Source organism: Ceratotherium simum, chromosome 9, assembly GCF_057802395.1.
Source record: "Ceratotherium simum simum isolate JZ-2026a chromosome 9, ASM5780239v1, whole genome shotgun sequence".
Taxonomy (NCBI): Eukaryota; Metazoa; Chordata; class Mammalia; order Perissodactyla; family Rhinocerotidae; genus Ceratotherium; species Ceratotherium simum.
The window spans coordinates 64,391,469-64,407,068 of NC_141908.1; the positions used below are offsets into that span (position 1 = coordinate 64,391,469).

The following is a 15,600-nucleotide window of genomic DNA, read 5'->3' on the forward strand; positions in this document are numbered from 1 at the left end:
TCTTTTTGTTTGCTCTTGGAAAACAGTTATATCTAACTTTATATAAAAGGTGTTTCTGGACAGCTCTGTGTAAATTAGTAACACTTTCTCATGTTTGTAGATTATGAGTTCAGAACTTATTTTTATATTCACAACTGATGAGTTTTTCAGTAGTCTGGACTCCAGACACTTTGGATTTAGAGAACTTTATCTCTTGTCATTTTAAGTCAATATAATTATGCATCTAGAGACATTTGAAGACACTTTGAAGTTTTTAAAGCAAATCATCCTTTCACTGTTACTAATATCTAACCACTACTTATTGTCTATCCGAGTTTCTTAAATAAACTAAGAAACCATGTTTTCTTACTAAGTCAAAGAAATCATTAACCTCCATTTTGGTCTTCAGTAATATCTGGAATTTAGATTTTTTTTAATGAATTATGTTTTGCAATATTCTACTGTTAATAATTGGACTGTAAGACATCGAGGAATGGGAAGGATAATGCTTGTCAAAATTGCTAGGAAGAACTTGTTCAATTTAAGTGTTCTTGAATTTTATGAACTAAAACTCCTTTATGTGTGGGAGATGAAAATGTAAACATAAAGTTAACTAAGGGGGGATCTAGAAGTTCCTAACTAAGCTTTTGTATGTGAAGATTAGTGGATACATATCCACACTACTTTTTTTTTTTTTTTACCTTTTAAAACATTATGCAAATAATGCATATTCATTGATTGGAAAAATGAGAAAACACTTGAGAGGCAAAAAGAAAATAAAAATCTCCCAAATCCTCCCACCCAGGAAACCGATGGCCATAGGATATATTTGTATGGGTGTGTATAACATGTTTGCGTATGTACCTTATGGCCTGTGTATATACTCTGCATGTGTCTGTGTGTGTGTGTAAATACATAAAATTATAATGGTTACTCAGTCTATCTCCTATTGTGTTGGGCATTTTGCTTTTTTTTGTTTTTTTTGGTGAGGAAGATTGGCCCTAAGCTAACATCTGTTGCCAATCTTTCCTCTTTTTGCTGAGGAAGATTGGCCCTGAGTTAACATCAATGCCTATCCTCCTCTATTTTGTATGTGGGATGCTGCCATAGCATGGCTTGATGCATGGTGAGTAGGTCTGTGCCCGGGATCCGAACCTGTGAACCCCGGGCTGCCGAAGCGGAGCATACGAGCTTAACCACTACGCCACTGGGCCGGCCCCTTGCTGTTTTTTTTTTTTAACTATCAGAACAATGCTTTGAACATGCTTATTAAGTTTTTGTTCATATTTTTAATTATTTATTTAGGATTAATTTCTAAAAATTTAGGAATCAAAGAAATGTGTTTTTAACACACTTTTGATACGTATTTGCCAAGTAGGAAAACATTGATACAACTTGTCTGCAAACCAAGCCTGATAGTTTCTTTCTTAATCTGACAGGTGAAACATTTATCTTGTTTTAATTTGCATTTCTTATTTCTAGGGAGGTTGAGTCTTTTCTCTTTAGCTCTGTCTGGTTTTTTTGTTTTGTATTATCTATTCTTATTCTTGGTCTGTTACCCTACTGATGCATCTGTTTATTTTTCATTAATTTTGAAAAAGTCTTATTATATACATACATTTCTGTTTATTGTTGCAGGATTTCTGAAACCTGACAAGTTTGTCATTTGTTTTTTTAAACAGCTTGAGGTATAATTTACCATAAAATTGACCTAAGTGTACAATTCAATGAATTTTACCATATTTTTAGAGTTTTACAGATATTATTAAAATGTAATTCCAGATCATTTCCGTCACCCTAAAAGGAAACCTTGTGTTCATTGTTAACCACTCCTCATTTGTACCCCCAACCCTAAGCAATCACAATTTCTATGTCTATATATTTCCCTTTTTTGGATATTTCATATAAATAGAATTATATAATATGTGGTCTTTTGTGTCTGGCGGTTCATCCATGTTGTCTCAGGTGTCAGTGCTCCCTTCTTTTATTATTGCCCAGGAGTATTCCATGATCCCTTGTTTATCCATTCACCAGTAAAGGCACATTTGGGTTGTTTCTACTTTTTGGTTATTAGGAATAATGCTGCTACTTGAACATTCATGTGCAAGTCTTTGTGTGGATCTATTTTTCATTTCTCTTGGATAGATACCTAGGAGTGGAATTGCTGGGTCATATAGTAACTCTATGTTTAACATTTTAAGAAACTGCCAAATTCTTTTAAAAAGTGGCCGCACCATTTTACATTCCTGCTAGCAATAGATGAGAGTTGTAGTTTCTCCACATCCTTATGCACACTTGTTATTTTTTGTCTTTTTTGTTTTTTAATTATAACCATCCTAGTGAGTGTGAAGTGGTATTTCATTGTGGTTTTGATTTGCATTTACCTGATGGCTAATGATGTTGAGCATCTTTTTATGTACTTGTTGGGCATGTGTATATCTCCTTTGGAGAAATATCTATTCAAGTCCTTTGCCTATTTTTAATTAGGTTGTTTTTTATTCTTTAACTGTAAGAGGGAGATATATATATTCATTCTGGATACAAGTCTCCAGTCAAATACATGCTTTGCAAATATTTTCTCCCATTCAGTGGGTTGTCTTTCAGTTTCTTTATGGTGTTTTTTGAAGCATAAAAGTTTTAAATTTTGATTAAATCCAATTCATCAACCTTTTATCTCTTGTACTTTTGGTTTCCTAAATCATTGTCTAACCTAAGATCATGAAGGTTTATTCTTGTTTTCTTATAAGCATTTTATACTTTTAGCTCTTACATTTAAGTCTGTGATCTATTTTTAGTTGTTTTTTTGTATGGTTTGAGAGAGAGTTTCCAAATTATTCATCTTGCATATGGATATCCAATTGCCCCAGCACCATTTGTTGAAAAGACTGTTTCTTTCCCATTGAATTTTCTTGACCCCTTTGTCAAAAATCAGTTGACTGTAAATGTAAGGGTGCTATTGATGTTAAAATGGACTATTTACTTACTACTAAAAAATCTTGCTAATTATAAGTCACCATTGGCTGTAATACATGTTCAGATTTCAAAGATGTTAGTATCTGAATATTTGCAGCTCTGACTTGATGAAATACATTATTTCACAACGGCCTTACTTTACAAATACATGATAATAGCAATGTCTGACTGCCTCTTCATCGTCTTCTCTTGATTTTCTTTTAGAGCATTTGTGACTCTCCAGAAATATCTTGTATAATTATTATTTCTCTCCCTTGAAAGCAGGGACCTTATCTGTCTCATTTACTGCTATATTCCTTGCATTTAGACATAGGAGGAACCCATGATTTATTTATTTAAATGAATGATCAAAGAGATTTCTTCTGACTTGTTAATTTTCACTAATATAATATAATATAAAAGTAAGCAACATGGGGAAATTTTTCTTTCAGGCAAATTTGTTATAGGAAGTTCAACTGAGCAAAAGTGATGTTTGAGGTAAAAAACTGCTTAAGGAAGCAGATTGTCTATTTTATTAGATGAATGTGGGGGTGGCATTGTTAATAAATAAAAACCAAAACAGGGTAAATTGCAATTCATCATAAAGGAGCATTGACGTCAGTTATATGTCAATAAAACAAAACAAACACACCAGACCTGGGTTTTATGTTTTTGCCTTCTTAGGCTCTTTTTTTTTTAAATTAAGATATAATTAATATATAACATTATATTAGTTTGAGGTATACAACATAATGATTCACTATTTGTGTATACTGCAAAATGATCACCACAGTAAGTCTAGTTAACTATCCGTCACCACACGTGGTTACAGAATTTTTTTCTTGTAATGAGAACTTTTGAGATCTGATCTCAGCAACTTGCAAAAACGCAACAGAGTATTATTAACTATAGTCACCATGCTGTACATTACATTGTTTTAATAGCCACTTTTTTGGGCAAAAAACAGGCTCTCTGATGACCTAAATCATTTCATTATTAATAGTCATATAGGAATGAATGGGAACAAAATGACTAAAAATACAGGTAACTTCCAAATAGCGGTTTACTGTCTTGCTTGTCTGATGCTTTGGCATTCTTCTTGACTTTGGCCTTTTCCAAAAGGATGACATAATATTGTTGCTCCAAAAGATATTTTTAGGCGTGAAAGAAGAAACAAAAAATTTAGCTTTAGGGTAATAAGATAACTTTGTCTTAAAAATGAGCACCCCCTGTAATTCCGGGGTGTTGAATATTTGGCAGTGTCTTTGAAACACTCCAAGGAAATGGGAAGAAATGAGAAGAGTTGGCAGAGTCTAAAGCTATGACAATTTGCTCTGTTCAATGTTTCTGTCCTCAAATATTCAATCACGGGAGTCTAGTAAAGTGCAATTGACGAATTTAAAAGCTGAAAAATAGACATTAAATTTTCGTTTCTAGTGATTTACTTGCTAGTTAACTTCAGGTTTCTTTAGCAGCATTTTTCTCTGTGTATTTTTGAAAGTGATAGTACAGAGACTTATGTTAATTTATATAATACAGATCAGTTTCTTCTCATCTTTACCCCATTGTGAGAGATACTCTTTTTCCCTTTAATTTATTTGAGAGATGAGAGCCAATATTCCAAGGTGTTTTACAGAATTACAGACAGAAATCCTTGTTCGTTCTTGACCGCTGCCTGAGGAGGCATTTCTTCCAGCACTGGAATTTCTGCAGTTGTCTTTATCCGATTTCCCTCTCAAGGCTGGTGGCATGGTCCAAACAGCCTGTGGGCTTCCGGCATCACTTGAAATGGTGACTTCAGGGCTGTGACTCAAAATATTTACTTCACTCATGCTCCCGGATTAGCTGCCAGTTTCAGCCAGCTCATGAATGAACTTCTCGTCAGTCTGTTTGGAGAGCAGGCTTTCCTTTCCTTTCTCCCCACCCACCTCTATTCACACTTCCTGCAAGTGAAACTCTGCCTGATGTTGAATCAAGTATTTTCAGACTTAATCTCTGGAAAAAAAGTTCTGGTTGGTAAAAAAGAACCTCCTATTGAGCAAACGGTAATTTGAGGTTATGACCCTGTTGAAGCTGAAGGCCTTCAAAGCAATGGGTGATAGATATTTTCTTGAAGACTGTTGGCAAAGTTTTGGATGCCAGTATATGCCAATGCATTATATTCAGATATATTTGACTTCTTTTGTTTGGTAATGTAATTGAAAACACATTCATCACATGATGCTTTAAGACATGGCTGTTGTTTTTGAGCACATCTAAGTTTTAATAAAGCTCCAGATTTTTCAAATGTACCTTTTTATCAAAAACAACCACGTTGCCTGATGTTTTTTCACATTTGACTGGTGCTCCTTCATTCTCATTCAATACTATTGATAAATAGCTTGCCATATGGAAAGAACTATGGATTTCTGTGCTCCACAATACTTGATGATGTAAATAAAACCAAAAAAAAAAAAAAATTGTAAAAATTGTACTTATTTTCCATGACATTTTCTAGCTTAAGCGAAACCTGATGTCCACAAAGGCAGATATCATAATCATTATGGCAGGGGATGTTTTCGATGCTTTTTTAAAATAGGAAATAGAACATGGTAGCGATGAGAAGCATATGCCACTTGACACAGCACAGCAGCAGCCTGTGCCGTCACATGCGCATTTGGAGAAAAGTCCGTTTGTTCAGGAAAAAAAAAATTCATGGAGACAATTTTTCAAAGTGAGAGGAAGAGAACAGGATAACATTTTACAAAGAGGAAAGTTCTCGTCAACCTTTCAGGAATATAATTAAAGAAAAACTGCTTAGTGTAGAGGGCAATTCAAAAACCCCATGAAGCCTGTTAGCCTTGTAGAAAAGCTCTGAACAACCACTCCCCTCCTGACCCTTCTCGCTAATCACAGTGAACAACTCAAAGTTCTCTAAAAAAATCAAGAATATCCGCTCTTTCCTTTCTTTGCACAGGATTTTCTCTTGGCCCAGAAAGCACTCCCTCCCTTTTCCTCTGCCACCCTTCTCCCAGTACTCTTTACCCGTCCTCTACCCATACCTCTACCGTAATTACTTGTTCCTGTGACTGTCTCTTTTGTTAGACAGGTATTTCCTTCAGAGGCAGACTACCATTTCATCGTGTGTTGGGGTCATAAATGGACAACTGCAACTGAATTTTCAGGTAGGGTTTGAATCAAGAGTGGAAGGAAGGTTTTCCAGGCTAGAGGGCCTTGGGTACAAAGGCCTGCAGGTGGGATTGAGCGTGACTTGTTTAGGGAGCTGGGGACTGAGGGTAAGGGAACTCTTGCGTATAAAAAATAGGTATATCTTGGACCTTGTTAAAAATTTACCCATCAGAATAATATTGTATATTACACATCATTTTCTGGGGGATTTATCATTTTATTTTAGCAATGAGCCCATGTCTCAGACCCTAACAATAGTTTTATGCTGAGCTTCTTGTGTATATTGGAAGAGGAAGTAGATGTGACTTTGAGGGAATATGTAAGTCTCTTAAATCAAAATAGAAATATTTCTAAATTTGAAACTGAAGGAGATACAGGGGATTGGTTAAATAAACTACTGTATGGCTGTATAATGATGTACCACACAACGATGAAAATGATACTGTAGGTCTACCTTTGTGACATACTGTTAAGGGGAAAAAAGGTACATACATTTATATATAATAATAACTTGAATGTTTTTTAAATATTGGCTTAAAAATATCTATTTTACGTATAAAAGGATTTTCATGTATTCATGAAACAAGTCTTTAGGATAGACACCAAAATATTAGCAGAGATCATTTCTTAATGGTGGGGTTGTGGTATTTAGATTCATCTTTGCATATGGCTTTATTTTATGTTTCATGTTTTAATTTGGTAATGTTTTGTAATCAGAATAAATACAATAAAGAGTTCAAATAAAGAGAAATAGAAGATAGCCTGTTTGGCCCTTATAGTACATATCATGTGTACTTGTTTGTTGCTGTAGTTTTATTTTGAAAATTTTCAAACTTATGGAAAATTTGGAACTGTAATACAATGAACAACACTACACCCTTCACCTAGACTCACCCCTGTTGCAGACAGTGTGACCCTTTACCCCAAAATATTTAAGCATGTATCTCCTAAGAACTAGGACCTCCCCTTATATAACCAGGGTACTATCATCACAGACTAGAAAAGTGTCATTTATTATTACAATACTGTTATCTGCTCTACAGTCCATATTTAAATTTCCACACTTATGCTAATAAAGTCCTTTGTAACATAAAAACAATGTTTAGACACAAGATTCAAAGATAACATCCTGCCTTGGGTTGCTGTGTCCCTTTGTTCTCTTTGAATCTTGAACAGTTCCCTGCTTTTTTGGTCTTTCACGACATTGACATTTTTGAGGAATCTATATCATTGTCTTGTAGGCAGGAATACTTGTATTGGCAGGAATAGAGCGATTTGGTTCTGTATCATTTTGTTTTTGAAGTTTTAGAGATGAAGAGGAAACTATATGGAGCCTTAATTTGAACCTTTCTGATGTGGTACTTCTGTTCAACCTAAGATTTCCTCTCATAGAAAAGCGTGGCTTCTGCTGGGACATCTTTAAGGTCTTGCTGAAAAGGCTTTGTTTTAAAGGAAAACAGAAGCAGGAAGGAGCAGTTGTTGCACGTTTTGTTCAAATACGATTAGCTCATAAACGCGGTTCCCTCGGGCTAAGATTACTTGAGTTGATCATGATGCTGTGATCTTAAGGGTTGGTGAGTAGAAGTGAATCTTCCCGAGCAGCAGCTGTTTCCTTCACAGTCGTATTTCTCCTGATTCACTAATGTGAGGGGGAAAATGCCCTCATTTCCTTTGTAGAAGGGAATAGAATAGAAAGCCAGCAACACAGTAGGTTAGCTTGCAGTGGAATAAAAAAAGTCCTATTAAATAACTTGTAACCATAAATTTTATGGTTAAAATCCTTGAAAAACTGTCAATTGAATTTAGTTCTTCCAGGGGCTAAGCTTCTTTGTAGTTGTAGGTCAGGCCCTTTTGGAAATAGCATTATATCTTTAGAATATATATTACTCAGACTCTGCTGGACTATACTTTAGTAACAGCATGCTTTATTTACAAACAAAACCCCAGATCTTACTTAAAAAAAGATTTTTTCTTGCTCATGTCATCATCTAGTATGGATCATTTGGCTGTTCTTGTGGTTTAGAAACTTGGACTGAGGCTGCTTCCAGCAAGCAATTCTGTCTATTCTTCTCCCTCAGGGATGGGAGAGAGAAAACATGGAGAACTCATATCCACTCTTTTTTTCTTTGTTTTTTAATGAGTTGACTATTTTTGATTCCACATATAAGTGATATAATGAAGTATATGTCTTTGTGTGTCTGGCTTATTTCACTTACCATAATGTCCTCCAGATCCATCCGTGATGCTTCAACTGGCAGAATTTCCTTCTTTTGTTTGGCTGAATAATATTCCATTGTATGTATATATCAGTTTCTTTTTTTGTTCATCCGTCAATAGACATTTAGGTTGCTTCCATGTCTTGGCTATTATGAATAATGCTGCAGTGAACATGGGAGTGCAGATATCCCTTGGAGAGAGTGATTTCATTTCCTTTGGGTATATACCCAGAAGTGGGATTTAATTTCTTGAGTAACCTCCATACTGTTTTCCATAATGGCTGTACCAATTTACGTTTCTACCGACAGTATACAGTCTTTTTTCTCCACGTTCTTGCCAACACTTGTTATCGTTTGTTTTTTGATAATAGCCATCCTAACTGGTGTGAGATGATACCTTATTGTAGTTTTGATTTGCATTTCCTTGATGATTAGTAGACTCATATTTACTAACTGATTTGAATTGGAAGCAACACCTGCCACTTTGGCTCTTAGCTTATTGGCAAGAACTAGTTGTGTGGCTTTAACCTAACCATGGAAGGATGGGAAAGGTAAGGGAGTCTGTGGACTATCTGGTGATCTGTAGGTCACTGATGTGTGTTGTTTCCAGTGGGGAGAACGTGGTGCACATACGCTTCAGAGGCAAGCCAACCACTGTTGGGAAACCTTGGTTTTCATGGTGAAGGGCATATACTAGCTAGTTCTGTGTATGTTCCTCCTTTCCTCTACTTACATAATGGTGCCTTTGTCACCACTGACAAACAACAGTGGTGTTTACAGATAGAAAGAGACCTTTGGAGAATGACATATTAAAAATTTTTTTTCCGAAACAACGAAAAAGTTAAAAGAATAGTACAATGAATAATGTTACACCCTTCACCTTGCCTGTAAGACATCTGGCATTATTGAAATTCTCATTGATTATTTATAACTCTTCAACTGGTCATAAATCTTTAGAATGGAATTGAATAACTATAAGCACTACCTTAGATGGGTGAGGATTAGGGAACAGATTTAACCAAACGTTTTGATGATATTTACCTGTGGGCTGGCATTCTTTAAATTGACACTTGTCTGATGTGTTTGTCCAATATAGTTATTGAAATATATGTTTATAAAGTATAATTATTATAAATAGATTTTAAGAGGAATAAACTAATCTTTAAAAATAGTCTCCCCTTTCCAAAATACTTTATGCATATATTTCTGTAATTTTTTCCTTGACCAGATCAAGAGCTTTTCCATGGAAAAGATTTTTATCTTTTTCTTTTTAAATCTACAGTGCTTTACCTGAGCGCCTGGTACTTTTGGAATAATTTTCTCAATAATCGTTTGCATGTAGTGTGCCAAATCTAATTCTTTTTCCTACCAGCCAAATCACATCTCCTAGATTTTAACTCTCGTGTTACCGTGTCATTGGCACACGTTTTAGTCTTTTACTACTGGTGTTCTACAAAGGCGTTTCATAGCGTTTTATTTTCATAAATATCTTTATGCCACAGGAAGAACTTTTGGGAGTACAGAAAGTAATCATATTTGTTTAATAGTTAATTATTTTACAAGTATTTGTTTAATATCAAGTATTTATTTAGTAATTATCTTATAATTTAGCAACTGTAAGACTTCACTTACTGTTACTTTTTCGTATCTGCGTTATGATAATTGACGGGGTTAATAACAGCCCTGAGATACTTCTAAGTTATCCTGTATTTTATTTTTCTGATTAGTTGCAAGTCCCTAATGCATATAAAGTATATGAGACTAGCCAATGTGGAATTTGATTTATCAGTGGCACACTCTTTGTAAACCTGGCTGGATTAGAATAAACTGAGTTATGCTAAGAATATATATTTTGTTTCTCACCCCTCACAATATTTTTTTTAGGCAACAGAGATTATGCCAAGGATGATCCATTGGAGTTTAAGTCCCACCAGTGGTTTGGAGCATCTGTGAGATCAAAACAGGATAAAATTTTGGTAAGTCGTTTGGATATTTACTCATAGGTGAGTTTAGTCAGTTTGTGTGGAAACAGGAAGTTTTATATTTGAAAGCTGATAGTAAAACTCACTGTGCTCAGGGGCACAGGGCATAATGAGATAAGATGGCTCTGATCAAAGGCCACCCCATCTAAGGGTACCGTCTCTCTTGCCCTTCACAGACAAGTAGCTTCTGCTCCTTTCCACCTTCTTTCCTACATTGTCCGTTTCTCCTGCCCGTCTTGATAGCTCCTGTCAGTTGGTTTTTATCCAGCCAGGTTTAGGAATAGTGTGCCTTTGATTAATCAAACTCTGTAGTACCTCCTCTCCTTAAAAATAAAACCACCTTCCCTTTGCCTCGTCTTCCCCACTGCTCTGGCTCCATTCCTTTGCTCCCCTTTTCAGAGGCTTTGCAAGTGTTTTCTATAGTAACCATCTCCATTTCTTCACGTCACATTCTCTTCCCAACCATTCCAGTCAGGCTCCAGTAGGCATGGCCAAGGTTACCCTTGACTTTCAGGTCACTGAAATCCACTGGTCCTTATTCTCATTTTTCTTGTCCCCCTCAGCACCATTCAGCAAGGTCTGTTGACCATTCTTTTTGAAATAGTTTTCTTCCCTTAGCTTCTGGAACACTATACTTTTCTGGTTTTCTCCCATCTCGCTGGCTGCTCTTTTGCAGTCTCCTTTAATGGTCCCTCTTTCTGCCCAATTTCTAGATGTTGGGGTGTCCCTGAGCTTTGTTCTGAGCCCCCAGTCTTCTCTAACTACACCTTTTACCTAGCTGCTCCTATCCTGTCCCATGGCTATAAATACAATCTATGTGTCATAATCCCCAAAGCTGTATCTCTAGCTCTCAAATTCTCCTTGGATCTTTAAAGCATCCATATTCCCAAACTACTATTTGGCATTTCCATTTGGATGTCTCACATATTACTAAAAATGAACATGGCCAAAATAGAACTCTTGTTACCCTCCATCTAAAAGGAAAAAACACAAAAATAACTGCTATACAAAACTTGCCCAGCTTATTTAGAGGCGTGACTTTCTACCCCGTCCACCAGCGAGCCTTGCCAATTCTGCCTCCAGCTTCCAGAATATATCCCACATCCATCAATAAATCATCATCTCCACTATTTCTCCCCGGTACCCAGCCACCATTATTGCTCTCCTGGGCCAGTGCAGTGGCCCTTCTCATCTCTCTGCTTCCTCTCTCACCCAACTACGATCCATTCTCCATACAAGGACCAGAGTGAACCAGAGCATTTCACCTTCTTGATTCAAACAGTCAAGCAGCTTTTCATCACTCTCAGAATAAAAATCACATGCCTGGCTTTTATAAGCATCTCTATAATCAGGTCTCTGGCTGCTCTCTCTTTGGCATCATCTCACTCTGTTTTATGTACTTTAGCTACACTGGTCTTGTTATTCCTTCCACATGCCAAGTCATTTCAATTAGTACCTTCGTGTTTGTGTTCCTCTGCCAGTGTTATGCTCATCTTGTTGGTTTTCACTTGGCTAGCTCCTTGTCATTCTGATTGCAGCTTGAATGTCATTTCCTCAGAGAACCCTTCCCTATTTTAACTACCTGCTTTGTATTTATTAGTGTCTTTTTTTTTTTCCATCTGATTGTGGGGCATCGGGAAAGGATTTATTGAGGAAGTGAAATTTCAGCAGAACTTTCAAGAACATGTCAAATTTTAGGAAGTGGAGATGAAAGGTGGGGTGAGAGTAGGGGCATTGTAGGTAGAAAGAGGTACAAAGAAGCGGAAATAAGCACAAGTAGCAAATAATCCACTCTGGAACATCAAGTACCTGTAGAGAAGTAGCAACAATGACCGACTTTCAGTTTTTTCAGGGTAAATATAAAATAACCCAATGTTGATGTCTGTAGTGTTGTGTACATGTTTTGCTTCAAAAAGTATTATAGAAAATTCATTGAACTTTTTTTCAGCAAATTAAATTGTTACACTTTTGGTAGATTACTTTGCTGTTAAAACATGCATTATTCTACTGCTTGTACATGGTATTGAAATCTGTGACTTTGAAAACCAAAAGGTCATAGTTTATTCAGAAAGTAAATAAAATAAGCACTGCAAATTCTTTTACTGTCTTCTTACTTAATGTGTTATTTGCCTTATCATTTAGGGGTATATTCTTCATGCACAAGAGTGTTATTTAGTTAGAATGTTGATTCAGTCTGAGACCTTCAGCTTAGCATGTAACATCGAGAAGAATGCTACCTGAAATAATTTTTCTATTTTGAAAAGAAAAAATCTACAGCTATGGGCTTCAGAAGAATAGGAGAAAAGCACTTCTTTTTAAATCTTTATCTACTTTATCCATTACTTAGTAATAGGGAATTTAAGGTATAGGATAGGTTTGATTAATTTTTATTAATGCTTAGAAAGTGACATTATATTCTGAGAGAGTATAGATTGTCTGAAACACTAATTTTTTCAGAGAATTTCTATGTCATGGACTCCTCCTTTGAATTCAGGCCTGTGCCCCGCTGTACCACTGGAGAACTGAAATGAAACAGGAGAGAGAGCCAGTTGGAACATGCTTTCTTCAAGATGGAGCAAAGACTGTTGAGTATGCTCCATGCAGATCAAGTATGTATAGGAAGTTGTACCAGCTTCTAAGAAGAGGGCTGGGAAGCCTAGTTGGTTGACAATGTATGTGTGCGTGTGTTAAATTTGTAGGTATATTGTGATGTTTGATGACAGCAAAATGAAAACAATCCTATTCATGTAAAGAAATTATGAATGTGCAGTCAACAGGTTTATCTTGTCTCCCTAAGAACTAATTTTCATCTTCTTTGGTTAGTAGTAACTAGTATGTGATTTTGGAAACCTGTATTTTTAGTCCCTATTATTCAAAAGATGCTTCGCTGCACTTCTCTACAGAGATGTGGGACCCCCACAACTAAAGATTGTGATTCACTAGGTCTAGGTCAGGCCCAGGTACCTGCATTTTTAATAAACTCTACAAGGTAATTCTGATGGATACTGAAGTTTGAGAACTACAGCTTTGTATTAATGGTGTTAAAAATTAACAATTATGTCTTAAAGAGCCAGACTTTACATAGGAAGGTAAAACATTAAGCTTAGGAGTCTACATCTGAATTTCCCTGCTTTTAATAAGAGTTTCTTTGTCAGTCTGTTACCAAGCTTATTCCTCTTTTGATCATCCAAAAGATCTCACACTGGTCTCTAATCTTATTTGAAATTTCAGGTGACATTGATGTTGTGACTAAAGATGATTTTGGGCACTTATAATTTTGATTATGCTTTTCCAAACTCTGTACATCCTTTTCCCCTTGGAGATTCCAGTTCTTCTGCCTCCCCACCTTTGTGGAATTGGCCATCACTCCAGATCCTCTTTATTCCAGAAACATAAAAACAGCTTATTGAAATGCAGTGTGGTGTTTATACTGGAAACACTTTTTACGCCATTATTTTTTGTGTTCCACTCGTCACCAGGTGGTTTAGTGGAGAGAATTAGTAACAAAAGTACGACATTGTGTCAGAAGACTCTTACTGCTAGATTCTTTTTTCCCACGTTAGACGACTTGTGACACCAAATCAAAGGAACTGAGTAAGTCCTCAAAACTCTAGGCAGTTGAACCTCGGAGAAACTGCGGATGATTTCATCAAACACTTATTTCTTAGCTCAGCACCTTGACCCTCCTTGTTGTAAGTGAGAGGTAAACATCAAAAGAATGTTCCCTACCCAGAACCACGCTGTTTATTAGGATAGGTCAGGAGCACACCCTACACAGGGTGGAGGAGGTTGGCAGCTTTGTCCTCGGTGCTTGATGTCATCTGTGTCATGACCTTTCTGTTGGTATTTGGGTCATAGTACTGTCGTCTTTGGTTGTGTATGGAAAATATGAGGGCTAAATTTGTGTTTTTCATTTCTGTATTGCAAAAAATGTTCCTATTGTGAGAAGGTAACTTTATGGCTTAGAAGAATGAGCTAACTCTCCTATACGAGTTTTGTAACTTGTCATTTATACGATGGACGCACAGGCAAAATTACCCTTATTCTCATATGATAGATGTGGGAACTGAGATTCAGACAGGTGAAGTCACTTTTTCCTATGTCTTATGGTAATGAGGGGTCTAATGAGGATTTGGACCCAGGTGTGTCTTACTCCAAAGGAACGTTTCTCCTGTTATTACTAACAATAGAAAATGTTTTCCATTTCAGTTGCCTCTGTATTAAGCACAGCTTTTCTACAAAGAAAACATCCTGTTTTCATAAGTATAGCTTTGGATAATTTCTGGTGCATGAGAGAACACGGAACCCTTCTGAAAACAAGCTTTGTAATGACGATCCCCTGTGGACATACTGCCCTGTTAGGCTAGTCGTTTTTGTCATGTTGCCTCTTCAGTAATAACCAGCTCTTTTCTCAACATCTATTTAAAGGATTAGGGCAGTGTTTGCATGATGCATCTATTATATAATGCTTTCACTTATTTGGTTTAGGCACAGAAATTATAAAATCATTTTAAACCTTGTTTTCTAAAATATTTAACATCCAAATCAGGCCAGCAAACTATGGCTTATAAGCCTGTTTTTGTAAATAAAGTTTTATTGGAACACAGCCACACCATTTGTTTACATGTTGTCTATAACAGGAGAGTTGAGTTGCCACAGAGACCGTATAGCCCCTAAGCCTAAAATGTTTACTTTCTGGCCCTTTACAGGAAAAGTTTGCTGATCCCTGATCTAAATAACAAAACATCAAATCTTAGAAAAAGCACAAAGAACAATCTTAAAAAAGCAAAGTGATTACCTTTCTTCCTAGTAAATCTGGCTTTCAGGATCCCTTGATCCTTGTACATGCTTTTTGGCTCAACTTTGGAAATATCCAGCTACCTACAGGCCTAAATTACGAGGGGCAGCCTGCCCAGAGGAAAAACACTCAGGAGTGGGAATCTGAGAAGCTGGGTTGTATTCTCGCGTTCGCTGGTGATGAGTGCATGGCTGTTGGTGATTCACTTAACACTCTGCGCCTGTGTTTCATCATTGGTAAAACACTGATTTGGACGAAAGACTTCAGTGGTACAATGTTAGTGTTTTGTCTCTTCATACTTCAATAAATTATGCAGCCCAGTGATTTTACATGAGATGCCAGTTTTATAGGGCTACATTGCTCACTTCTTGATGACTTGGCTTGTTTTGGTGGTGGTAGTTTGTGGGGTTTTGTTGTTGTTGTTCATTTGTTTGTTTGCTTTTGTTTTTGACATGACCTATGTGGACACCCTGGGCACAGAACTTCACTGTCTGTGAAAAACTTA

At 36.4% G+C, this 15,600-nt stretch overlaps 1 protein-coding gene across 2 annotated transcripts in view; it reads left to right on the plus strand.

The window, feature by feature from the left end:
- Positions 1-15,600, plus strand: part of ITGAV (integrin subunit alpha V) — a 94,090-nt gene that overhangs the window by 23,602 nt on the left and 54,888 nt on the right. For both annotated transcript variants that reach the window (XM_014784671.2, XM_004426711.3), the window contains exons 3-4: positions 10,200-10,291; positions 12,792-12,906. In XM_014784671.2, coding sequence (XP_014640157.1) covers positions 10,200-10,291; positions 12,792-12,906 — 207 coding nt within the window. The remainder of the gene's footprint in view (positions 1-10,199; positions 10,292-12,791; positions 12,907-15,600) is intronic.